The sequence below is a fragment of the Panthera onca genome, chromosome B1 (assembly GCF_046562875.1).
Source record: "Panthera onca isolate mPanOnc1 chromosome B1, mPanOnc1 haplotype 2, whole genome shotgun sequence".
Taxonomy (NCBI): domain Eukaryota; kingdom Metazoa; phylum Chordata; class Mammalia; order Carnivora; family Felidae; genus Panthera; species Panthera onca.
This window is the reverse complement of record NC_138342.1, coordinates 21,539,027-21,565,635: the sequence shown is the minus strand read 5'-3', so window position 1 is coordinate 21,565,635 and position 26,609 is coordinate 21,539,027. Positions and strand designations below refer to the sequence as shown.

Below are 26,609 nucleotides of genomic sequence, written 5' to 3'. Positions count from 1 at the left end.
ACCACAAGAGACTCTTAATGATAGAGAACAAACTATGGGTTGACAGAGGGAGGTGGGCTAGATGGGTGGCTAGATGGGTGATGGGTATTAAGGAAGGCACTTGTGATGAGCACTGGGTGTTGTATGTAAGTGATGAATCACTGAATTCTACTCCTGAAACCAATATTGCACTGTATGGTAACTAACTAACTAGCTATATATTTGTTCTAAGCAACTAAATTTGTGGTAATTTGTTATAGCAGCACTAATAAACTATACAATTAAAATAACTAATAAAGTAATACAGCCAATATAATAATAAACTAAAACAACCAATAATAAACTAATACAATTAAAGTAAAATAAAATAATGCAAAAGAAATATTCCTACACATATCTTCCTAGCATTGTCTGGAGGGAAAACAATTCCTAAAGAAATGTCTTCGTTAACTTTCCCTTAGCAGGCTAGTGGGAACATACTAATGTCAGGAGAAGCTCTGTGCTTAAATATATACTCCTCAAGTCTTTTGCCGCAGAGAAGGCAAGATATTTGAGACCACTCTATAGAGAATATTGGTGCCTGTAAAGGGATGTTGCCAGAGAGAGGTCATACGTCAGACATTATGCACTAGTGTGCCATCTCGTGTGCAAGCGAAGATCTGCCAACTTCCATTCTAACCAGAGTTGTTTTAGCTCCTGAGATACCAATTTGGTAACTGTAAGGAAGTAACAGTTCAATTGTAAATTTGCTATAAAATGCTGTGAAGGTGCCCGGGTAGCTCAGTCGGTTAAGCGTCTGACTCTTGATTTTGGCTTAGGTCATCGTCTCATGATTTCTGGGTTGGAGCCCCGTGTTGAGCTCCACACTGGCAGTGCAGAGCCTGCTTGGGACTCTCTCTCTCCCCCTCTCCCTGCCCCACCCCAATTCGCACGTGCTCTCTTTCTCTCTCTCAAAATAAATGAACTTTTTAAAAAAAGTTGTGATTATATAAAGATGACAATTTCAGTGAACCAGAAATTAACTAGATAATTAACTAGAAAGCTTAACTTTGATTACTCAGTAATTAAGTGAAAACTGAACTTGATGAGGATGAGGTCACACATGGTAATGACATACTTTATTTAGAAGAGCTGTAAGAACTTGCATGTCTAAGTCTCAACTACGGTTTATACAGCGGAATTACACCTAAAATGTCTATATATAGCTACAAAAGATTTACTCAAGCCTACAGTTTTCTTTAGTGTCTTGAAAAAATTTATGGTGAATGTTTCTAAGAAATAAGTTATTAAAAAGCACATAAGAAACAATGGGTATCAATTGGAAATCACTTAGAACTATTACACAATTTTTTTCACTTCTGGCTCTTGCATTTTTACTCACACCAATGGGGAGAATTTCAAATGATAAATCTGCAAAACCGATTCTTAAAACACTCTTCCCTGATTTGCATTTTCATAAATGAAAGGGCAAAGTGGCTTACGAGGGCTTTGAAATTGGGCGGATCTGGCCTCGGCTCTGAGTCTCTGCTTCTTCATCCGTAAAATGGGAATACACCTACCTTGCAGATAAGAATTCCTTTTAAAGTAAATAAAGTATCTGCAGCGGATCCTGGAACTTAACAGGCCATGCATAAATAGATGATAACAGTGCTAACGATCTCACTTGCAATGATTGGAGAATACTGGGAGAAAAAAAAAAAAAACAACAAAAAACAAAGGCCTCTTTCTGGTCTAGTTTCTTGCCTAGGTACGGGCTCTCATCTTCTTATCACATTCTTATAAGAAAAAAAACAAACTTTTAAAACCTTCCCCTTCTCTGTGTGACTTCCAACCTGTACATTCTTTCTGAGTGTCTAATCTGAATTCCCGGAGCCACCATGCTTGAAACTATCCGAAACCGGAAAATCCAGTCATTCTTGATTCTCTACCTACATATGCAGCCAGTTACGGAAATCTACCTTTGATGGCTTGCTCGCTCTCCCTCCCTCTCTCTCTCTCTCTCCCTTCCCTCCCTCTCTCCTTCCAACAAATATTTACTGAACACATGCTGTGTGGCAGGCACTGTTCAAAATAATACTGTACGTCACATGCTACGTGCAATGGAAAAAAAATAATGCAGACAAGACAGATAATGCAGGCACATATATTGGGAGAAGTTTGCTACTTAAATTAGGGACCTAGAAGTGGTCAGGAAATGAGCCTGGGGTAATAAGATTTTTGGTAGAAGAAAAGCCCCCTGGAAGCACATAGGTAAGTCTAGAATTTAAGGGAGAGGTCCAGAAAGAGATATAAAATGGGGAGTTGTCAGTATGCAGATGATATAAAACTGTGAGAATAGATGAGATCACCAAACGCAAAGAGAAAAAAAAAAAAAAGAGGTCCAGAGACTTATCCTTGGGGGTACTCCAGGGTAAGACAAGGAGATGAGACACGAGACGAGGTGAATGAGAATGCCAGCCGGTAAGAGAGAAGGCAACTAAAACACACAATATCCTAGAAGACAAGTGAATAAAGAGAAGACAAGGAAAGGGGGGTGATGAATGAAACGAGTAAGACGAGAAGTGGGAACAAGATTCTGCAATATGAAGTCGCTTGTGACTTAGTGGACTTGTGACTTTAGTGGAACAGTTGGACAAAAAGAAATGGAATAAAGGAGGATTCAAGGGAGAATAGGAGGACGGAAATTGAAAACAATATCTACGGATTTTTTAAAAAGAGGTTTTGCTGAATAAGGGAACAGAGGAATGGGGTTGTAGCTGGAAGAATAGGGATCAAGAAAGATTTTTGTTTCATTTTATTTTGCTTTGTTTTTTAGATGAGAGGGATGACAGCACATTTGTACACTGAGAGGAGCGATCCAATAGATAGGGGAAAATTGACAGTAGAAAAACTAATAGGGGCACCCGGCTGGCTCAGTCCGTTAAGCGTCTGACCCTTGATTCCAGCTCAGGTCATGATCTCACGGTTTGTGAGTGTGAAGTCCTCGTGGGGGCTCTGCGCTGACGGGGTTGAGCCCGCTTGGGATTCTCTCTCTCCCTGCCCCTCCCCCTGCTCACATGTGCACTCTCTCTCTCTCGAAATAAATAAATAAACTTAAAAAAAAAAGAAGAAGAAGAAGAAAAGAAAAACTAACAACTGCACTGCTTTTGAGTGCCAAAGGGACATGAGTTTTAGTGTCCAGATGCAGATGTTGGTTTTCTCATAGACAAAAGCTAGGGCAGTTTATCTCTAGTAACATGAAAGAAAAGCTGAGCATATGGGTGCAGGTACAGTACATATGGTGCTGGGAATACGTGGGGCCGGGGGGGGGGGGGTCTCTTCTCAGAGCTTTCACTTTTTTCAGAAAGAGGACTCAAAGCCATCATCTGAAAAAGAGGTGGGGGTACGAAGATTCGGGAGGTGTGCAAAGTCATCGATGAGGCTGGCTAGATAACAGAATGGATGGATGACTGGGCTAGGGAAATGAAGTAGAATATCTGGGCAGAAGGAACGACTCTCTGGAGGTTAGCGGTCACGAATTTAAAGTACAGGCACTCCCGGGTGACTCAGTAGGTTGAACGTCTGACTCTTGGTTTCGGCTCAGGTCATGATCTCATGGTTCGAGGGTTCGAGTCCCATGCTTGGGATTCTCTCTCTCTCTCTTTCTGTCTACCCCTCTCCCCTGCTAGTGCTCACTATAAATGAATGAATGAATGAATGAATGAATGAATGAAGCACAGCTAGTTGCGTGTTTTCCTCCAGCCACGTTCAAATGCACACCGCCACCACAGAATTGGTGGAGAATTGTATTCCAGCGGGGTTAAGGTTTTGTCAGGTAATTACTATTAGAAAGTAGGAGGAAGGCAAGGGAGTTGAACACGTATTCAAGAGGAAGCGATTATAAAGATAGATCATGGCATTGACACATCTTTATTTGTTCTCTCCTGTCACTCACACTGACCTTGCTCTGTATCAGGTGCCCACTAAGGCTAACCTGAACCGCTCGAGCTGTTCACTGCCATGCTAAGCTAATCTCTCCTCACCAGTTACTGTCTGCACGCGGTTGGTGTTCATTTTTGTTGTCCCCATTCTCCTCCAAACTCCTTGCCTTTAAGAACCAGACATTTCTTACAACATTTCTATTCCGAAGCCACCGCTAAACTGTATACGATGCTACTCCTAGAATTTATATCTGCTTTAACTCTATTTGCATGGATCATTACATAAACGTATATCAGAACATTTATCAAATTATAACCGTGCAACTGCCTTTCCCTTCATTTTCCACTAAAATGTGAGCTTCATAAAATCTTTTTATGCGGGACCTAACACAGTACTTGCAAGAGAACACACTTGATATGGTGTGATATGGAGACATGAATAAGTGATATTTGATTGCCCTTGGGCCTTTCTTAAACCCCATTCAGTGGCACTGAAATATCTGTAACTATGACATATTCTTATATGTCACTACTCTTGAGCATATGCTAGATCGACCAGGCACAGGATAGAAGGCTTACCACACAACAGAGTAAGTCCCCATGTCTTCCCTTTACTATATAGGAATTCTTCTTTATGAATATTGTATACACTTTGGACCATATGTTAACTTTTTTAGGTTGTCATGCTATACCAGAACCCCAAAATGACTTAACTTCCCCATTTACTTACATAGACTAAGGGGCATCTTCCAAACACATTTTAAAACTGACAATCTAAAAATTTCAATATCAGAAAGCATTTTTAAGAATTTCATGCAAACTAAAAACTAAACTTTGGAATACGAAAAAGTTGACTTATTACTCAAAACATTATTTCTATAATATTCAGGGTTGTTGCCTGTAAAATTTAGGTAACTGACTAATTTAGGGTCACTCAGGGGCAGTATCTAGAGCATCCTTGTAACACAGACCCAGGTTTTCCTTAAAGAAGGATTACTGGGGGTGCCTGGGTGGCTCAGTCGGTTAAGCGTCCAACTTCGGCTCAGGTCATGATCTCGCGGTCCGTGAGTTCAAGCCCCGCGTCAGGCTCTGTGCTGACCACTCAGAGCCTGGAGCCTGTTTCAGATTCTGTGTCTCCCTCTCTCTCTGACCCTCCCCCGTTCATGCTCTGTCTCTCTCTGTATCAAAAATAAACAAACGTTAAAAAAAAATTAAAAAAAAAAAAAAAGAAGGATTACTGGAGGTTTTCTCATCTATCTGTGGACGCAGAAATGCCCCCTGCCATCTAATTTTGTAGTCTAGTCCCAAAACTCAATAAATGGGTTATGTCCTAAGGCATGGCCAGAAACATTAAATTTGCTCCATTATTACCAACAATTTCCTCATAAAGCAATCGTGTACCTAAGCAGTTCTGCCAAAGGAAAGCTTGTAATTAATGATTAAAAAACAAACAAACAAACAAACAAACAAAAAACGCACAATAAAACAAACTTTCCTCTGTTTTATCTCTCTCTCACGCACACACAAACAGACACATATCCGAATAAATTTTTTTCCCAGAGAAAAATCAGAACTCAATTTCTGATAATATTGTTTTCAATGCATACAATTTTATTACACAAAGTGAACTTCTCTCTAGAAGTCAGACTACTTGTAAAATAAATTATTAAAAGGTATGATCACGGGGGCACCTAGGTGGCTCAGTTGGTTAAGCATCCGACTTCGGCTCAGGTCATAATCTCGCGGTTTGTGGGTTCGAGCCCCGCGTCGGTCTCTGTGCTGACAGCTCAGAGCCTGGAGCCTGCTTCGGATTCTGTCTCCCTCACTCTCGGCCCCTCCCCTGCTCACACTCTCTCTCCATCTCTCAAAAATAAACATTAAAATTTTTTTTTTAAAAAAGGTATGCTCATGGAAAGTGTTTCCTTAATAACCGTCAACATGAGGAAAATTTAGTTCTGCATAATTCCCAACACAAAGCTTAGGCATTATAATTATCCTTTTCTTTATGTTAGAGGGATAAAGATCCGCAGTAAAGCTTATTTTAGCGTTCTTACTGAAGTACTAAAAGTAGCAAAGGCCATGAGATCTATGACTGAAAAAAATTATTTACAATCTAAAAAAAAAAATAAAACAATTGGACTAAAATATTGATAAAAATGGAAAATAAAGGTTAAAGCACATTCCTACAATATTACTCTTTGTGACATTAATTAATATCCAATGTTTTACACAAACACATTAAAACAATTGCAAAACATGTTTTATCTTGTTTTGCCTCCTTAGCTAGCATCAAAGGTAATATAATTTACATATAATATAGAGATCAAGAAATATTTACCGATGACCACTCTGCTTTTCTCAGAGAATACATCCATTGTTCATAAAATCGTCCTGTTTGTCGGACTCAGTCACTTATAAGTTTTCCAGGTTTGGGTGGGAGAGGCAAAATGAATACACAATAGTCCCCCGTAATCTGCAGGGAATACATTCTAAGACCCTCCAGTGGATGCCTGAAACCACAGACAGTATGGAACCTTATATATACTATGTTTTTTCCTACATATACATACCTACGGTAAAGTTTAATTTATAAATTAAGGCATAGTAAGAGATTAAGAACAATAACTAATAATAAAGTAGAACTATAACACTATACTGTAATAAGTTATGTGGATATCGTCTGTCTCTCTCGGAATGTCTCATACTATACTCACTTTCTTCTTTCTGTGAGGATGTGAGATAATGAAATGCCTACGTGATGAAACAAAGTGAAGGAAATGACATAGGCAGTTGATGTAGCCTCAGGCTACCATCGATCTCCTGACTGTACATCAGAAGGAAGATCATCTGCTTCTGAACTACCTCTGACTATGGGCAACCGAAACCATGGAAAGCAAAACTGTGGAGAAGCAGGCTGGTACGTTCAAGGGTTCACTGTGGCCCTTATTTCAAGAAATTGTTACCACCCTCATTTATTACTTAAAAAAAAAAATGTTTTTATTTATTTTGAAAGAGACAGAGAGAGAGCAGGTGAGGACCAGAGAGAGAGACAGAGAATTCCAAGCAGGCTCCACGCTTATCGCGGAGCCTGATGCGGGGCTCGATCTCACAACTGTGAGATCGTGACCTGAGCCGAAATCAAGAGCCAGACGCTTAACTGACTGAGCCACCCAGGCGCCCCTGTTACCAGTCTCATTTAAAAGGATACCCTTACTAATTCTTTTCACTGAAGGAGGCAGTTTTGTTACCTGTTACCTGGTGGTAAAGCCCCCTTTACCACCACCAAAAAGCTTTTGTAATTGTAAGTTAAAACTGACAATCCTCTTCTGTCCAGTCACCAAATGGGATGAAATTGTCACCTTTATACTTTCTCTCCCCACACACTGAAGCAGAGCGGTCAACATGCTAGAAATCATGCCATCGCTGACCCTTAGCTGATATTATTATGTATTCGTGCTTAGTGTCATAACAGTTTCGTGTTCAGGATCAAAATAATTAGCACTGGAAGGACCAAAAAAATTTAACTAGTTAAAATTTTTGTCACGTAGCATTTAGTTTGTTTGGCTTCATTTGTTTTATGTCTTTAATACTGAGCAACATGAACTAATCTGTTTCCCTTAGGAATGAGTTCATAAAAAAAATCTGCCACATCTAGAACTAAACTCCATTTAAGGAAATCTAGATCTCCATACAATGACAAAGAAACTTTGGTCAGCCAATAATTACTAAAATTACGCTTTCAGATAAAAGAAGAAAGCTTCTTTCTCAACAATGAAAAAAAATCAAACCTCATCAATGAAAAAAAGTCTGATGTTAAAATAAACGTTTTCATTCAGTATCTATAGCACGACATACGCTAGAATTAACAGTGGGGACCAAAACACTTACCGAATTTATATGGAAGAGACGATCATAAAATAATCAAATGAGCCATAATAAGAGCTATAAATAAAAGGTATGAAAAGTACTACACAATACTTTAAAAGTACACTGTAGATGGCCATGACCTTGTTGTGTGTGTTTGTGTAGGGAAGTAGGGAGTAGGTCAGGGAAGGTCTATGTGAGGAAAGGGATATTTTAGCTGAGAGCTGAAGGAAAAAAGAGGAATTTCCTTGGAGAAGAGGAGAAGGGAACAGTCTTTCACATCAAAGGAACTGTAGGTCTGATGGCCCTGAGGTAGAAAGGAATACAAGGAATTTGAGCAGTGAAAAGATCAGGGTGGCTGAAATACAGGGTGCCAGAATGTCACAACAGGTAAACAGTGGCGCTGGAGAAGTGGCCAGAGACATAGGGTCATGTAGGCCCCGGGAGGGATTTTAATCTTTTTGGTTTTCATCACACAAGTGGCATTTGGATTGGTGTTTTTGAAAGACCAGTCTGAGCAATCAGGTAAGAAAAAGAAATAAAAGATATCTGAATAGCAAGAAAGAAAAAAAAAAAAAGCATATTGTGTTTATTTGCGGACGTTATGGAGATAGGGAAACCGAAGGGACCTCATGAGGAAAAATTGTTTCCTTTGCTTCTTTTCTGGCTTCTATTCTTGCTGAGGCCTGCACCCCTGCCCTCCACATGCCTTAATGTAAGTCCTCCTTATGAGGGACAAAGAGTTGACGATTTCTTTGGAGTCTTCTAGCACAACAGATAACATCTAAGGAATGACCAGGTCAGGCCATCATGTGCATGTTCCAGACCACTGTCCCTGAACACCTTGATGCCAAGACCTTCTGGCTGTAGGGAATAAGTGACTTATGACAGACACCTGGATCCTGTCTTTGTTTTGACCAGTTCCGGGATGCCTGAGAAGACACGTGTACCAGACCACAAGCATCAATAAAAACCCCAGACCCCTAGCAAAGACTTCCTGTACTCCGACTGTACCTGCTCTCTCTCTCTATTCCTTCAATAAACTCTGCTTTCACCTCCTGATGGTTCAAGTTTGATTTCCATCCTTTGTGAAGCCAAGGGCCATCTTGGCTGGTCCTGTGTGACTCCCTCTGGGTCCTTCGACCCAGCCTGCCTGCATCATCTTGGCGACCACAAAGGGACCCTCAGAAGAACAGCAGTAGCGTCAGATTTAGTCTGCAAAGCACAATTTGGCTTTCAGGAACCGGTAAGTTCCTCCTCTGGGAAACAGTTGGTTTAACGCTGATGTAATTTTTGTCATTGTGTAACTGGTCCATTCTCCAGTGGGGAAGGGAAACTGGAAAAACTGGTTGCAAACCTGCTCTCTTACTCCCCGTTCTCTCTCAGCTCTGAAACTTTTTTTACTCTGGCTTCCAGACAACTTCAAGGCTGTTAGTTGTCGTGAGAGACTGAGTTGCTCAGCTCTGAAGAAGAGGGATGCACGTTCCTCCCCGCTGAAAGGTGTTCTTAGGCAAGTAAGGGCCAAGGGAAGTATCACAGATTATTCGAGATAGATAGTGGTCCCATAGAAACCACCCCCACCTACTACAGTACTTTTTGGCTCGCCCCAGGAAGCACACAGGTGGATTGATCATCCAGGGCTCTGAGCCCCCATGGTGGTTTTGGGCTGCCACTGGGAGAAACCAAAGCAGAAAAGAGTGGAAGATAGGCCCACAGCTGATCCACATTCGATCCACATTCAATCCACAACAGGTTTTTCCTAGAATAGAGTCCAAATCGTCTCTCCACCTCTCTCTTTTTCTCGCTCACTTGCTCGCTCTCTTTTCCACTGCCGGGTGGATGTCTCCTCGTGGCAATTCTGGGATGCTGGAATGGTGTTGGGGACTGGTAGCCAATCCCACTGAGGACCCAAATCTTGGAATAAAGAAGTGGTCCTGGTGCCCCCAGTTGCACTGGGTTTTCCGCTTATAGGGATGACACATGGCAGGCTGGTCACTGCCACGTGGATGTCTCCTTGTTGGATGGGGGAGGAGACATGTGGCAAGCTGGAATCTTTTGCACCCTCTTGCTCACTATGCCTGACCCTATCACTCTGCTATACCTCTTTCTACCCCTCTGAATTTTCTCCTTTTTTGCCCTTTAAATTGTTCTCCTTGCCACTACATAACTATATTCTCTGACCATAGTATTCTGCATTAGCGGGCTTCCCTATCCTTAAGAGATGATTTTTTCCCTTTTGGTTTCTAGGAAACTCCATGACTTCTATCCTACTCATTAGGCTGGGGCCACTGTGGCCAATGACTCCATGCTCTGCCTTAGATCTCTGGCATTATGAACAATACTTTCCTAAAATCTTATCCTCCCTTTGCCCCAGCCTGACTCCTTGATTATGGTCCTCAAAGGGGGCAACAGTGAGCATTCCAACGGATTGCCTGTTAGGATGTCTGTCACATAATTAGGCACACTTTATGTTGGATAAGTTGAAAAAGAAGAAGTTAATATTCTATTGTAATGAGGCTTGGCCCCAATATCCACTTGGGAGACCAAGAAATCTGGCCAGCAAATGGGACTTTGGATTACAATACCATTTTACAGCTTGATTTATATTGTAAGAGGGAAGGGAAATGGAATGAAGTGCCTTCTGTGTTACCCTTTATGGTCCTGTATCAGGATCCCAAAGGACGATATAAACGCTGCATGGCCCCAATTCCTAAATCAGCAGAGGCACCTGACATCATGGAACTGACTCTGGTGTTTGATCTGACTTGGGGGAACCTACAGATCTTATTATTGTCTCATTGTGGCACTGTAGAGAAGGGAATGAGACCGTGTATAGTTAAGCCAGTTATTTTGATAAGGGGAAGTAACTCAAGGAAAGGATGAAAACCCAGCTCTCGTTGGAGCCTCTCTGGAGGTCCTCTGGTGGAGACTTTCCAGAAGTATACTCATACAGACCCCATTTCTCTGGAAGAGCAGTCATTGTGGGTTGTGCATTCATCCTGCAATCTGCAGCAGACATCAGGAGAAAATTACAGAAGGCAATTACTGGGTCCCAAACTCCTAGGAACCAACTGTTGAATATGGCTTTTGCCATCTTTAATAACAGAGACAGGTCAGAGAAGGGGGATGAATTTGTCCAAAATAAATGCCATGCCCAGCTTTTGGCCATGGCATTGGGGAACCCTGCACTCCAGGATCACTTCATCTGGAAGCCTGTGAGGCCAGAGTCTGGCAAAGTCTCACAAAAAGCCGGGCCCCAATCAATGTGCCTTCTGTAAGATGGACGACCACTGGAGAAAGGATCATTCCCACCTCAAAAGGAAGATGGGTCCAGTCCCAAAACCTCTATTGGCCAAAGTTATGGAGGACTGAAGGGGCCCAACCTCTCCTATGGCTCATCCCTGACATCTCAACATAACATATCAGGAGCCAGGAGCCTCGGGTGATCCCTCATGTGGCAAGTAAGGAAATTTAATTTTTATTGGACATAGGAGCCACTTACTCTGTCCTGACTCAACACAATGGGCTTCTGTCCCAGCACTCTTGTACAGTTACTGGAATAGATAGATGGCCACAGGGGAGACCATTTACTTGTCTACTAGCTGGTGGCATGGACTCGCTCTTGCTCTCACAAAGCTTTCTCCGGATAGCTAAGTGCCTTACTCCTTTACCGGGGAGTGGCTTCCTTGCTAAGCCACAAACTGCCATCCAAATAGGACTGACAGAACCAAATGCAGAGAAAACAAAGCTTATGATGATTAAGACGCCTAGACAGGCCAGTGGGAAATAACATTTATGTGTCAGATAGTATACCATGCCATACTGCAATCAGAATGATACCTGATGCAATGGGAAACAGAAGTTCCTGGGAGAGCCAGGAATATTTCACCCATTCTTATCTCCCTAAGAGCACATGTAGAATATCCTTGGAAAAGGCAAAGACCAGAGACACAAAAAGGTATTTGGCCTCTGATTAAGAAATTTTTGAGGGGTGCCTGGGTGGCTCAGTTGGTTGGCATCCGACTTCAGCTCAGGTCATGATCTCACAGTCCGTGAGTTTTAGCCCCGCGTTGGGCTCTGTGCTGACAGCTCAGAGCCTGGAGCCTGTTTCAGATTCCATGTCTCCCTCTCTCTCTGCCCCTCCCCTGCTTGTGCTCTGTCTCTCTCTCTCAAAAATAAACATTAAAAAAATTTTTTTAAAAAGAAAAATTTGAAATATGGATTATTAACCCCTTGTCAGTCACCCTGCAATACCGCCATTCTATTAGTTAAGAAGCCAAATGGGGTGAAATGCTTTATCCAGGATTTATGGTCTCTAACCCTTATACTATACTGACTCCAGTTCCTCCGGATACAAACTAGTTTATGATCTTAGATTTAAAGGGTGCTTTCTTCTGCACACGAGAACACCCTGACTCCAATCTTTTTGTTTCCACATAGACTACCCCTGATACTTGTGAGATTTCCCAGTTGACCTGGACAGGGCTGCCTCAGGGCTTCTGAGACAGCCCGAATTTGTTGGGAGCACTTTAAAAAGGGAACTAGGGGATTTACAACTGATTAATGGAAAGTTGCTTCAACGTGTGGATGATACATTGACTGCCAGCCCAACAGGAGGATTCTGACGAAAACACAATCCTCACCTTTAACTTTTTAGGACAGCGGGGGTACAGAGAAGCCCAGGCTTCTAAGGAGAAGGTTCAACATGCGGGCTACATTCTCACTCCAGAGGCACAGACATGGATGAGCCCAGGACAGAAAAACGGCCATACTGTATATTTGAGTACCTCAAACCAAAAGGCAGTTAAGAGCCTTCTTAGGCATGGTAGCTTTTTGTTGCATTTGGATTCCCGGGGATGGCCTTATGGCCAAACTCCTTTATAGAGTATTACAAGGAAGTGAGTTAGAACCCCTGGAATGGAATGATGACTGCCACCAAGGCTTCAAAGGTCTGAAGAAAAAAAAGTGCTGAGCACTGCTCCTATCTTGGGGCTCCCAAACCTGGGAAAGCCCTTCACCTTACGTGTGTGAGAAAGGAGAGGAAGAGGCTTGGGCATCCTAACTCCTCACTCAAAACTCAGACCTGTTGCTAGACCAGTGGCTTATTTCCCCAAACAGTTAGATCTGGTAGCAGAAAGCTGGCCAGGATGTTTATGAGCAGTGGCTGTGACTGCCCCACTAGCTGGAGAAGCTAGCAACTTTATGCTAGGACAACATCTGGATGTCATGATCCCACATCAAGTCCAAGGGGTTTTAGAGGTCAGGACATGAATGGTTACGAGGAGGGAGATTTTTGAGGTACCAAGCCCTCCTCCTTGACATCCCTGATGTAACTAACCCTCAGGTTGTGTCAAGGTTTCAACCTAGTTACTCTATTACCTGATGAAGGCAAGCAGGGGCTTCCAATCTATACCTGTGTGGATATTACAGAACAAGTGTATTCAAGCCGGCCTCATTTAAAGAACAAAACTTTGTCCAACCCAGAGGCTGAATGGCCTCCAGACAGAAGGAGCTTTATGCATGAGGGAACCAGAAAAACCAGGTAGGCTATTATTAGCCGATAGGGTATGACTGAGGCAAAAGACTTCAGCACAAAAGCCCAAACTAATTGCTTTAATCCAAGCGCTACAACTACGTAAAGAGTTAAGTATATATACTGCTTCTAAATATGGCTTCTTAATACTTCAGGCTCATGCAGCCATCTGCAAAGAACGGGGACTATTAAATTCAAAAGGCTCCCCTATAAAACACAAAGAGAAAATGTTTAACATGATTAGGGGCTATACGGCTTCGTTAGGAGATGGCAGCTGTGTACTGTAAAGGACACCAAACAGACCAAACCACGATGAGTAAAGGAAACAATTTTGCGGATAGACTAGCAAGAGTGGCGGCAAGGAAGGAAGAGCTTGCTACACGGGTCTTAGCTCTAATTCCAGAAAACTCCTCTGCAAGAAATAAGCCCAAACTATACTCCCTCTGAGGCTCAATGCGCCTCACAGAGGGATCTGAAATGGATTCAAAGGGAAGGTATATATTGAATAACATGTATGTACTCCCCAAGGCATCGCAATGGAAAATAATTAAGCCTTCTTCCGCCACTCCTGGTGCTGCTTGTGTGCTCGCTCGGTGTGGACACAGTACCTCTTTGGGGAAGCGGCAGCTGAGGGGACGTCGGCGCTCTCCATGGCCAACGAAAAGCCCAAGCAAGAAGTCACGACTAAGAATAATGATCATATTAATTTGAAGGTGGCAGGGCAGGATGGTTCTGTGGTGTACTTTAAGATTAAGAGGCATACGCTACTCAGTAAACTGATGAAAGCCTACTGTGAACGGCAGGGTTTGCCAATGAGGCAGGTCAGGTTCCGATTCGATGGGCACCCGATCAAGGAAATGGACACACCTGCACAGCTGGAAATGGAGGACGAAGACACAATTGATGTGTTCCAGCAGCAGACAGGAGGTGGCTACTAAACAGGGATCCCGCCACTTTACTCTAGAACTCGGTTCCTCCAGACCAAGAAGATAGGCTCAATTAGAAAACCACAATTCGGTTCTACCACATCATGACTACTACAGTACAGCTTTCTCTGTTCCTTCATTTTCCCTTCCCCGTTCCTTTATTGTGCATAGAGCAACTGTGTATGTGCACAACCACATTGCATTTGTTTTCAACTAAATGGTCAATGGTATGTTTTGACTGACATCAAGTGGGGAAAAATACTGGTTCCGTGAAAATATCCCTTTTCTCCATTAGTAGCATGCTCCTTCAGCTCTTATCTTTATATTCGAGTAAGTTGTTTTGCTCTCGTGGTTTAACAAAAAAAGAACAACATAAAAATCTTTGCCCACGATCGTGCGATCGAAGAATTTTAATGCCCTTTATTTGATTGTGAAAGCAGTGATAATTTTATAACTTTTTTGTATGTAGGTATTACATGTAGGGCAATCTGTCTCTAAGTAGGGATAAACTACTCTAAAAGAAATGGATCCCAGGGGCGCCTGGGTGGCTCAGTGGGTTGAGCTTCCGACTTCGGCTCAGGGCATGATCTCACGGTCCGTGAGTTCAAGCCCCACATCGGGCTCTTTGCTGACAGCTCGGAGCCTGGAGCCTGTTTCGGGTTCTGTGTCTCCCTCTCTCTGACCCTCCCCCGTTCATGCCCTGTCTCTCTGTGTCTCAAAAATAAACACTAAAAAATTTTTTTTTAAAGAAATGGATCCTAGATAGTTTTCCCTTCAAGTCAAGGCATCTTGTTGTTTAAATAAACTTCTTGTTTAAAATGAAAAAAAAAAAAAAGAATTAAGCAAATACATGACTCCACCCACTTTGGTGGAGACACTATGGAAAATCTATTGCATCAAGTATTCAGAGGAAAGAATCCAACCAAGACTATAAGAAAAGTTACCAGAGCATGTGAGATTTGTGTCAAAAATGACCCAAGGTCCAATCCTATGCCTTTCCTCTTGATTAAGCCATTTGAACATACAAACACTTACCCTGGGGAAGACTGGCAAATTGACTTCACTCAAATGCCACCCTATCTGGGATACAAGTATCTGTTGGTTTATGTGAGTACATTTACAGGGTGGGTAGAGGCCTTCCCTGTAGGATAGAAAGAGCTTTAGAGGTTTCTAAGACCTTATTGAAGAGGTGCCTGCGTGGCTCAGTCGGTTAAGTGACTTCAGCTCGGGTCGTGATCTCACAGTTCGTGAGTTTGAGCCCTGCATCGGGCTCTCTGCTGTCAGCACAGAGCCTGCTTCAGATCCTCTGCCTCCCTCTCTCTGCCCCTCCCCAGCTTGCGCTCTCTCTCTCTCTCAAAACTAAACAAATATTAAAAAAAAAAAAAGACCTCATTAAAGGAAGTCATACCTAGGTTCGGACTTCTCCAGAATCTGCAAAGTGATAATGGCCCCTCTTTTGCTGCTAAAATAACACAACAATTATCAGTGACTCTAGGGATCTGCTATCAACTCCATGCCTCACGTAGGCCTCAATCCTCAGGAAAAGTGGACAAAACGAACCATATCCTTAAACGAACTCAGGCAAAACTCTGTCAACGAACTCGTGAAACATGGTAACAGATGTTACTGATGCTTTGCTAAGTGGTTCCAAGGAGGAGTCTTAAACTGGGCCCCTTTAAATTAAAATATGGAAGACCTTTTCTCACTGCAGCTCTATGGTTTGCTGAGGAAACCAACCAAATTTTAAAATATATTAGTAGTCTGGGTAAAGTACTAGTCTCTCCAAAAGCATGGAAATAAAATACTTCCATATCCCACTGAAGACAAGCAATCTATGCCAATACTAGCAGGAAGGTACCATTCAAAACAAGGAAAAGGGGGTCAACTGAAGATCAGCTCGAACCACGGTGGGAAGGGCCCTGTCAAGTTTGGCTCAGCACCCCCACAGCAGTAGAGTCAAACTATCTCCAGCTGGGTTCACTTGTCCAGAATCAAACCTATCTCTCCTGAGTCTTTACAGGAGCCAACTTTGATACCGCTTCCAAGGGAAGAAGGAGACACATATGCCTGTGAGTCTGTCAACGATTTAAAATATCTTTTCAAGAATATACCTGCTGCAGTGTCTACCTGAAGCTCCTAGCACCTACCCATTCCTGAGAACCCGAGGAAAAACCCCAAGTTGCTGCTCTGAAGGACCAATAAGTAAGGCTCGATGAAGCTTTTAAAATCTTTCACTTTTCTGAGTTTACTCTTTCCGTATCTAGCTCTAGGGAAATTAAACGGCCCCAATTTATTTTTGCAATGGGCTCAAAACTACGCTGATAATTTACAGAAAAGTTCCTGCTGGATTTGTGGCCTCCTCCCTTTATCCAGCACCTCAGGCCTCCCTTGGTGGGTTTCTCCTTTGCAAGGCACAGACTGGCATTACTTATGCCAATACATAGAAGATATGGTTTTCAGCCCAAATACGAGCATATATAGTGACATCTCGATCACTAACAGAAAGGTTTCTTATTGGCCTATGGTAAATTCCACCTGGAATTCTCCAGGCCATGAAAGACCTTTTTCCTACACCCAGACTGCCAAAATCATGAATGAATATGCCAACGCTAATATTGAAAATAAACAAGCATTGTGGGGAACAATTAAGCCTAACAATATGAGATATACTGATGATGGTTATTTTCAAGTATGGGATGAATTTATGTGGCTTACTCCTACCATAGGTCACTTAAATCAGAGAGCTCTTTTGTGTTGGGAGCAAAGAAATCATACCTATGATGCCTGGCCTAACAGTACCCGTGAATTAGGATGGCTCTCCCAAAGAGACTGTACCCATACCATTGTTTTACAAGCAACCGATTGGTTTGCCACTGACTGGTTCAGACGGCCAAGCATCAGGTGGTTGGCGCCTAATGGAACTCAGTGGCTGTGTGGCGCAAATTTGTGGCCCTGGCTACCTCCTGGATGGATAGGGCGCTGTACCCTGGGCTTTCCCTGGATGCAAGGGAGTTGGCATAAAGAAATACCGAAGCCTGCAAATTATCCCTATCTGCTTCATCGCTGGACACGGTCAGTCTTCCACTGGTATGATCACCTGTTAAGTATTTTTGTGCCTCAACTGGGAATAGAAGACATAATATGGCATGTAGAGGCCCTCACAAACTATACCACAAAAGCCCTTAATGATTCTATGCGGGGACTGTCGCTGTTAAATTCTGAAGTTACATTAATGAGAAAGGCTGTATTACAAAATAGGATGGCCTTAGACATACTCACAGCAGCTCAGGGAGGAACCTGTGCTATTGTTAAAACTGAATGCTGCGTATACATCCCAGATAGCTCAGCTAACATATCCGACGTTTTGGCTGACATGCGCACCCAAATTGAAGCAATGTCTGACGCCTCTGGTTCCCTCAATGATTGGATTTCTTCCTGGTCTAGTGGAGGTATATGGGCTTGGTGGAAAAAACTTCTTTTACTAGCAATAGCAGTAGTTATGCTAGCGTTTTTTCTCTGCTGTGGGGGCTACTGTTGTTGCATGCTCTGCACGAATATGTCAGAAAAATTATCAGAACGGGTGCTCTTTAGGAGCCATTTTATTCCCAGGTTGAAGCCTCACGTACACCTTTGACAATCTACAACTAGGGGCCCTTCATTTAACTGGGATTTTTATACCTCCCAGGAGGTAGGGTCTTCGATCCCTTTCAGCCTGAAGAAGCTACAGAAGACGAGACCTTCACCCTTCAACACCCCTTAAGAATAAGGAGGATAAAAATCCCATAGCAGGCAATGAGACAGGGAAACCGAAGGGATAGCATGAGAAAAAAGTTGGTTTTCTTTTTCATTTTGCTTCTTCTCGGGCTTCTGTTCTTGCTAGGACCTGCCCTGCCTTAATGTATGTCCTCCTTGTAAGGCACAGAGTTAATGATTTCTTTGGAGTCTTCTAGCACAATACATAACATCTAAGGAGTGACCAGGCGAGGCCATTATGTGCATATGCCAGACCACTGTCACTGAACACCTTGATGCCAAGACCCCCCCGGCTCCATGGAATAAGTGATTTATGCTGGTCGCCTAGACCCTGTCTTCATTCTGACCGGTTTGGGGATGCCTGAGAAGACATGTGCACCAGATCCCAGTCGTCAATAAAAACCCAAGGCCCCAAGCAAAGACTCCCTCTTTTCCTTTCTGAGTCTCGCAGACACTCCGTGTGTATCTGCTCTCTCTCTCTCCCTTCAATAAACTCTGCTTTCACCTCCTGCTGGCTTGTGTTTGATTTCCATCCTGTGTGAAGCCAGGGACCCTCTTGGCCTATCCTGTGGGACCCCTTCTGGGTCCTCAGGCCCAGGCTGCCTGCATTAATATGAACTTATACATAAAAAAATCTTGAAGACTCCACCAAACACCTACTAGTGCTAACTAATCAACCAATTCAGTAAAGTTGCAGGAAACAGAAACCGACATAGAGAAAACAGCTACATTTCTATACACTAGGAACAAAGCATCTGAAAACAATAAGGAAAACAATCCCATTTACAATAATATCCAAAACAATAAAATATTAAAGAATAAATTTAACCAAGTGGATGAAAGATCTGTACACTGATAAGATTTTGATGAACGAAACTGCAGAAGACACAAATGAAAAAATACCCCTAATTCGTCAGAAGAAATAACATTGTTAAAATGTCCATATTACCAAAAGCCATCTATAGATTCAATGTCATCCCTGTCAAAATTCCAATGGCATTTTTTACAGAAATAGAAAAACCAATCCTAAAACTAGTATAGAATAGCCAAAGCAATCTTGAGAAAGAACAACAAAGCTGGAGGCATTACACTTCCTGATTTCAAACTATACTTCAAAGCTACAATAATTAAAACCATATGGTACTGGCATAAAAACAGACACATAGGCCAATGGAACAGAATCAAGAGCACAGAAGTAGATCCCTATATATTTGACAAGGGAGCCAAGAATATTCAATGCAGAAAGGTTAGTACTTCAAAAATTGGTGCTGGGAAACCAGATAATCACAATGCAGAATGAAATTGGACCCTACCTTATGTCACTCACAAAAGTGAACCTAAAATGGATGAAAGACTTAAATTTAAGACTTGAACCATAAAACTCATAGAAGAAACATGGAGGGGCATCTGGGTGTCCCCGTTGGATAAGCGTCCGACTTCGGCTCAGGTCATGATCTCACGGTTTGTGAGTTCGAGCCCCGAACTGGGCTCTGCACTAACAGCGTGGAGCCTGCTTGGGATTCTCTCTCTCTTCCTCTCTCTCTGCCCCTCCCCTGCTCACTCTCACTCTGTCTCTCAAAAATAAAGAAACTTAAAAAATACATATATGGAGAAAATCTCCTTGACATTGGTCGTGGCAGTGATTTCCTGGATATGATGCCAAAAGCACAAGGAACAAAAGCAAAAATAAATGAGACTCCATCAGAGCTGAGTTTGCTTACTTATTTGTTTACTGACTTGGTTGGAATATTTTATTGACGCTTATTTCCCTCCAGTGTGCAACCTCTGATGTATCTTAGAGGGCACAGTCTTGCGTGGACAGTCACTCCTCGATGACACAGGTTTTAGCACGGTTCTCCTTAATGGTCTCTTTCTCTGACCCCTCTGCTAAGCTTCCTGCCCCTGTTGGTATCACAACCACATGTTAGGCTCTACCGATTGACAGGTGATTGCTCTATTGTTTTTAACAACATCCTGAGGCATAAATTGTACCAGTCTGATCCCATTGAATTTTGAATCCTTTACAGAAGTCATTTTTGAGGCCAGTCTTTGAAACATGTTTCAAACCCAGCAAGACTTTTCTTAGCTGTCTCTTTCTCTGTTTCTCTGGTAAACAAGGTGGCTTCTGGTTTCGCTAGTTGCTCGTATGAAGTTAATTGCCTCCTCTTAATCGCCTATCATTAAAATCTCCATTGTTTTAGAGAACCCCATCAGGCGTGCACTTTCCCATGTTCCATTTTTTTTTAATGTGAGAGAGAGAGAGAGAGAGAGAGAGAGACTCTCCCCCCAGTAACCTCTGGTTGGGGACAGGAATGTCTGGTGTTCTCAGCTTGCCTCTCCCAGTGAGGAACTGCCACTCCATGAGCAAACTGGGGCGAGGGCAGTGGGGACCCAGTATATTCAGCCTGTTGAGAGCAGGTAGCATATTTGGAGCGAGGCCTGCCTGAGAGTGGAGGCTAGGTGGAAGAAGGGAGCCTCTGACTTCTTGCCAGCAATATTCTGGAAGTTCGCATCTGCAACAAAGAGCTAAAGGATATGAGAAAAACTGGCCACCTACACTTTCTGTAGAGACACTGTAGCCCTTGACTGGAAGTTAGAGGGGAAGGTAACCCCATCTTCTAGGTCACGCTCAGATGAACTGAAGCTTCTGTCACGTTGATCTGGGGGCAAGGGGAGGCAGAGAGCATGTCATGGCTCAAGTGATAGAGATGGTTCTTACTGGGATTTAGTAGCCTTTCTTGAATCTTTTTTTTTTTTCTGACTTGATGTATTACCTTAGGACTGTCTTCAGATACCTTAAATCTTTTTTAAAACATTTGTTTATTTTGAGACAGAGAGAGAGAATGAGCAGGGGAGGGACAGGGAGAGAGAGAATCCCGAGCAGGCTCCACACTGTCAGCGCAGACGCAGGCTTGACCCCACAAACCGTGAGATCACGACCTGAGCCGAAATCAGGAGTAAGACACTTAACAGACGCCCCTAAATATTTTTTTTCCTAAGATAATTTTCACTAGTTAGGGTTTTTCTGCTGGCGATGGTTCCATGGAGCTCCTTATGCTGCCATTCCAAAAGTGATCATATCCACTCAATTTTCTTAAGGTTAGAGGTTGTCAGTAAAATAACACTAATATATAGACGAATCATTAACTTTACCTGTATATTTGAAATTTTACTGATTACTAACAATTAGGCACTGGGGTACATATCAGTCACATAAGTAAATAAATTCAGATTTTTGTGTTTTCTGAATTTTAATACCTATTTTTATATTAAAATGGAACTTTAGATGTTTATTTTTTATCACATATTTGAAATCATTAAAGTTCTCTTAAAATTATTTTTAGGTTATTACAAATATTAATTTTATAAATGAAGTCTTTGGATTTCAGTTCTGGGAATGAATACTTAATTAAAACTTGAGAAATTCTTATTTAACTCTATCTTTTTCTTAAACAGATGCACACTACCACCACTATCATCGACAGAAATCTGCTAATCCAAACAGCTGGAACTGATTTATATTTAAGCAAGCTGATATTACTATGTGAAAACTAGATATCTTCTCCATGGCATTTATTTTGACACTCAAAATCAAATTATTAATATAGATGTGTGATCTTTAAAAAAAACAAAGAGTATCATCTAGGCAATTCTATATCATGACTTCTTTTCTACCTATAATAAGATGTTTTAATTTCACTGGATATAAAAAAGACTTAGGTAAGGACCCGAACATCTACAACATTAGCATGTGAGGTGATCAAAGAGTAATCAAGACACTTCAAACTGACTTCAAAACATTTAATTATTTATTCAATACTTTTAACAGAAAAGTATCATGTAAAATGTTGTTTCTAAACACCGTGGGACGGCTTCAGCATGAATGTGACCTCTAGGTTAAGAATCTGTGCCTGTACCTGTCCCTGCGCTAGCAGATAGGACCAAAACAAACAGTCCACGCACTCACTTGAGAACTCTTACTCTCCCACCCAATCCCACATAAGAAAAAAAGTTAACCTGATTCTAAACTTACGACATTTGATAAAAAAAAATGAACATGGCTTGGATTTTGGCAGAATTCAGCTAACAACAGAGAATTCGGCTAAAGTATGCTGAGTTAGAGCACTTAAAACAAGAACATTAGACGCTTTGATTTTTCAACTTACCTGATATAAATAGTCTTCAAATACAAAATAATAATCATCATTGCTTGCTGTCAACTTCACATCCTATAATTAAAGGTAGAGAGTCCTGAAAAGAACCTAAAGGTATAGGTCTATAGTACTATGATATAAATGCAATATCTAGAAACAATACTGCAATGATCTTACTTATGTATGATTATAAATGTCTCACTCAGATTTCATCATTGCTATAAATATACTTTATATGTACTTTATAAGTAATTTATACTTATAAGTATATAAGTATACTTTATATACTTTATACATATACTAATATATGTGACACATAATTACACCTCAAGTTGCTTACAACCTTTTAGGTTCCATTAGTAATTCCTTAATATTCATTTCAATATTTATCTTCTTTAAATCTAATATTTAATCTTATTTAAATCTAGTATTTAAGTGTCTTAATGTTGGAAAAACAGATACAATCATAACATCCAGAAGTAATCATAACAATCTGGCCCGAAATTAGTTCCCAAATTATCCTCTACTGTTCAAGTTTACATTCTTGACATTCCCTTGAAATACCAAACATCTTCCACCCCTTTGTGATTATTCATTTGCAAGTCATTGCATATTACCCACCAAACAAATGTTTATCTTCAAGAAGTCTATAGTCTTACCAGCAAGAATACACACACAGTAAAAATATGGGAACAGTTACAAAGAAATATTAAAGAAATCCAAGATAATATTGCTCAGTCTACAAATTTCAACCAGGCTGTTGAGCAAAGGATCCATTAAGAGAGGAGGAAATGGGTCATGGATGCCTCTGGAAGGCATGAATGCGCTCTAAGTCTAGAAAAAGTTAATTATAAAGACACAAATTAAGAGGAAAGAAAGAGGCTAGTCTTCTAAGTCAGAAGACAACATGGGCAGAGGGGATGATATTGCCTCTAAGGGGGTGAGAATTAGTTCTCGGAAGCCAAAAAGTTTTACATATTATAATGGTTTATGGACCTCCAAAGCTTGTCTCTGTCCAACAAAATTTTATTCTTTGGTATTTAATTTTTTTATATTAGAGCAAAATTAATGTTTTCTCTTTAGGGAGTTGATGATGAAGAAAAGGTTGAGAAACACTGGTATAAACTGGTATAGTAAATGATGGAAAACTATAGAAGGTGTGGCTACCACACAACTTTTGTGGGAAAAAAAATATAGTCCAGAGCGAACCATTTAATAATTTAGCTTAGGGAAGGTTTGATGATGTTCCAAATTTAGTGCTGCCTTGTTCCATTCATTCCTTTAACCACTAACATAATCTTACTTTATTTTCAGATAGATTAAAAATTAGTGTTTGCCATATGAAACTGTCACGAAATTTCAAATAATTATCTTAAATGCCCATTCCCTTAAAAGCTGACTTTAATAACATTTGGAGTTGCTCCAACGAGATCGGCAAAGCTCAACACATACAAGTCAGAACAACCAGAGACAGGTATCTTCCTAAAAATATTCATGCTGTGGACAGTCAGGATTGATTCTACCAAAACTTACATCCATTTCTCAGATACAACCTGTTTACCTCTTTCTCACAACAGATTTTCTTTACTGATTCAAACTGAAACTCATGTTGGCAGCAAAAAGAATCCTCAGCTAGCACTCCCTGATTTTCTGAACTTCTTCCCTTTTTGGGCTTCTTTCATTTGAATAGAAAAGAGGTTGAAAGGTCTTAAAGCCCAAAAGATCTCTAACGCTGTTGCTAAAATAATCCCCTGAGCTTGACTCTTTGACCTTAAACTTAACAATAGTACCTGTGATCCAAATCTACGTAAAACTTCTGAGAGAGTCAAGACTCTGCTTCCTGTAGAGAATAGTGATTTAAAAAGTATGGTTGTGAAGTCAGATCACCTCCATTCAAATCTTGGCTTTGCTACTTAATATGGGAATTTAATTAATGTCCCTAATCTTTCTTCACTTCCTTCATCTATAAAACAGTAAAATAACAGTACTTCCTATTTTGCTATAACGCGTGTCAACATGTGGCTGGTGGGTAAGGGAATGCTGTCTGTTACAACATGGAAATTGTGGTGGTTCACATGCAACTTTTCTTTTAACAGGGGAGCCAGGATGGCAAGTGTAGAATTACAGCCTTCAGCAAGAAAGGAAAAATGCCTTCAGCTCAGTTGCTGTACAGGCATGAGCCCTCATAATCGTATTTCCAGAAAATGCAAAACGAATGATTATACGAGGGGATCCCTCTGCAGAGAGCCATACCCCTGGCCCTGCACGTCCCTTAGCTGCTAGACTCCCTCTTGTGCCCACCTTAACAGCAGCCCCGGGGCCCAGCACACCACTTCCATCTGCATTAGTTTAGCATTTCTACTTTATTATATTTGTACATTTTCAATAGCTTCTGTAGGAGCAGCCTGTCTGAGTTGTCTAATGCATCTTCCAAACTAGCAGTAATTGTTTTTGTTAGTACTCTGGTTACAGAGTTGCAAAATTACCTCAATCCTACTTTTCCCATAAGCTCTATTATCTTTAATGCATGATTTTACAGAATGTAAGGCTTTTTCCCCGGGGCCGGGGGGGGAATGCATTTATCTATAAATGATACCTAAGTGCTGGTATCTGCTACTGTTAAGGGTAGTTTTTAGGATCCTAAACAATTTACATAAAGAGTTTGGAACACTGTAAGGCACATAGTAAACAGTCATTAAATGCTAGTAGCTACTATTTTTATTAACCTTGGTCACGTTCCACCCACAAAAATCTTCAGATACTCCATGTGTAACTTTCTCTCCCCCATTTCTGAGAGATGAACTAATATGCCCTCCTTCTCTATCTTACAAGTTCTAAATTAAAAATATACAAGTCTTTTAAATAGCCCAATTATTAATCCAGAATCAGTCATATCCTATATCATGCTTATACCATCAACATCTCAACCCTCAAATCGGTCTCAGACGCTTGGACACAAAAACTCAGTGTATCCCTATCATGAACTTGAGATATGCTTAACCACATGTCTAGAAACTACAAAATATTAAAAATGAAAAATGACTTCAATACAAGAGAATAAACAAGTAGGCCCTAAAAAATCATGATAAATAAGATAAAAATATCAGTCTGATTTTGACTCTGAAAAATATAGTCTGATTTTCCTTTCAGTTGCATTTTTATTTGGTCTCTGTGGATAACTTGAATTTATAGGAATAAGAAATGTTATCATTCTTTTAATCAAAAAAATCAGAGTACCAGGAAAGTATCATGAGGACAACTTCAAAAGGAAAGAGGATAATATTTACTGGAGACTACAAATTTTGCAGGTGAACCTTAAATTTACAAGTACAATGACCACTTACAATTATTTTTCAAGGTTAATCTATATTATCATACAAAATACAGGCCCTGCATGTTCAAGACTCTCAGTAATTGTTAAATGGTATTTCTGAAATGAAAAAACTATGCACTTTTACTTACTTTATAGATTAGACTATCCACCAAAAGGTCATGTTGTATCACATTGGTCTTGAGCTGCTCATAATATAAGATATCCTAGATTTAAAAGTAAAACAAACAAATAAAATTAAAGGCCAATCACATTTATAGAGTCAGCCTCAAATTTTAATAAGTAATAATCATTAACAGTATTATGAACTCTAAGAGGACTTTATTTCATTCACTACATTCTCCATGCCTAGCTAATGATAGACACTTAATAAATATACTTAATCCCATCACTTAGGATAAGACCTGAGCACCTGGTGGGTATTCAATCAATGTTTCCTAAATTAATTAGCTGTAATTTAACTTTAATAGCAAATATTTATTAATTACTAGGTGCCAGAAACTGTTTACCCACCATACATGAGTTAACTCATTTAATCCCATACCAACAAAATAAAATAGTTCAGTGATTATTATTCCAATTTTAAAAATTATTATTCCCATTCATATTTGAGAAACAGACCCAGAGAAAAAAGTAACTTGCTGTCCAAGGCCACAAAGGTAGAGAGATTTGATCCAAGGAAACCTGGCCCTAGAACCTATTCAAAAACCCAGATGGACTACTCTGTACTGTTGTTCTAGTACCTAAATTATCATAAAATAAAAAGGTTAAACATAACAAATCATCTCTGCTAGTAAATACAATCACAGAGCATACGAAAGAAGTCAGTTTTTTTAATATTAGAATATGGTTCCATAACATTATAAAATCTGATTAACTGTATACAGTGAAAAGATTAGGCTAATGTTTAAGTTAATAGAGAATAAGACATAGAAAAAAGAGAGGGAAGATGGAAAGTAGAGAAAAAGATGGGAAAGGAAAACTATGGAAGGAGGGAGGAAGGGAAAAAAGGAGGAGGGGCTTGAAACTGTAATCCAGTTAAGCATCAGGTTAATAGTTGGTCAGGACATTCATTAATTAAAAAAAAAAAAAAAAAAAGAAGAAGAAGAAGAATGAAGGTAAGGATCAAGTGGCATCTTAAAAACAACT

The 26,609-nt window shown here is 40.7% G+C and overlaps 2 protein-coding genes across 13 annotated transcripts in view; one reads left to right on the top strand and one right to left on the bottom strand.

Moving 5' to 3' along the window:
• Positions 1 to 26,609, bottom strand: part of TBC1D19 (TBC1 domain family member 19) — a 144,421-nt gene that overhangs the window by 40,670 nt on the left and 77,142 nt on the right. For all 3 annotated transcript variants that reach the window (XM_060655285.3, XM_060655288.3, XM_060655287.3), the window contains 2 exons: positions 25,592 to 25,666; positions 22,142 to 22,204 (listed from right to left, as the gene is read on the bottom strand). In XM_060655285.3, coding sequence (XP_060511268.1) covers positions 22,142 to 22,204; positions 25,592 to 25,666 — 138 coding nt within the window. The remainder of the gene's footprint in view (positions 1 to 22,141; positions 22,205 to 25,591; positions 25,667 to 26,609) is intronic.
• Positions 6,258 to 26,609, top strand: part of LOC132692629 (small ubiquitin-related modifier 2-like) — a 44,720-nt gene continuing 24,368 nt past the window's right edge. The window contains exons 1-4 of one of the 10 annotated variants that reach the window (XR_013555319.2): positions 6,615 to 6,816; positions 8,685 to 9,009; positions 16,243 to 16,424; positions 16,949 to 17,198. Coding sequence is in view for 1 of the 10 variants with exons in the window: in XM_060655289.3 (XP_060511272.3) it covers positions 13,947 to 14,234 (288 nt within the window). In the remaining 9 variants the exon portion in view is untranslated. Of the gene's footprint in view, positions 6,817 to 8,684; positions 9,010 to 13,901; positions 16,214 to 16,233; positions 17,199 to 21,431; positions 21,572 to 26,609 lie in introns of those variants that run through there. The other 9 variants (XM_060655289.3, XR_009616470.3, XR_009616472.3 and 6 more) reach the window with 9 other exon arrangements.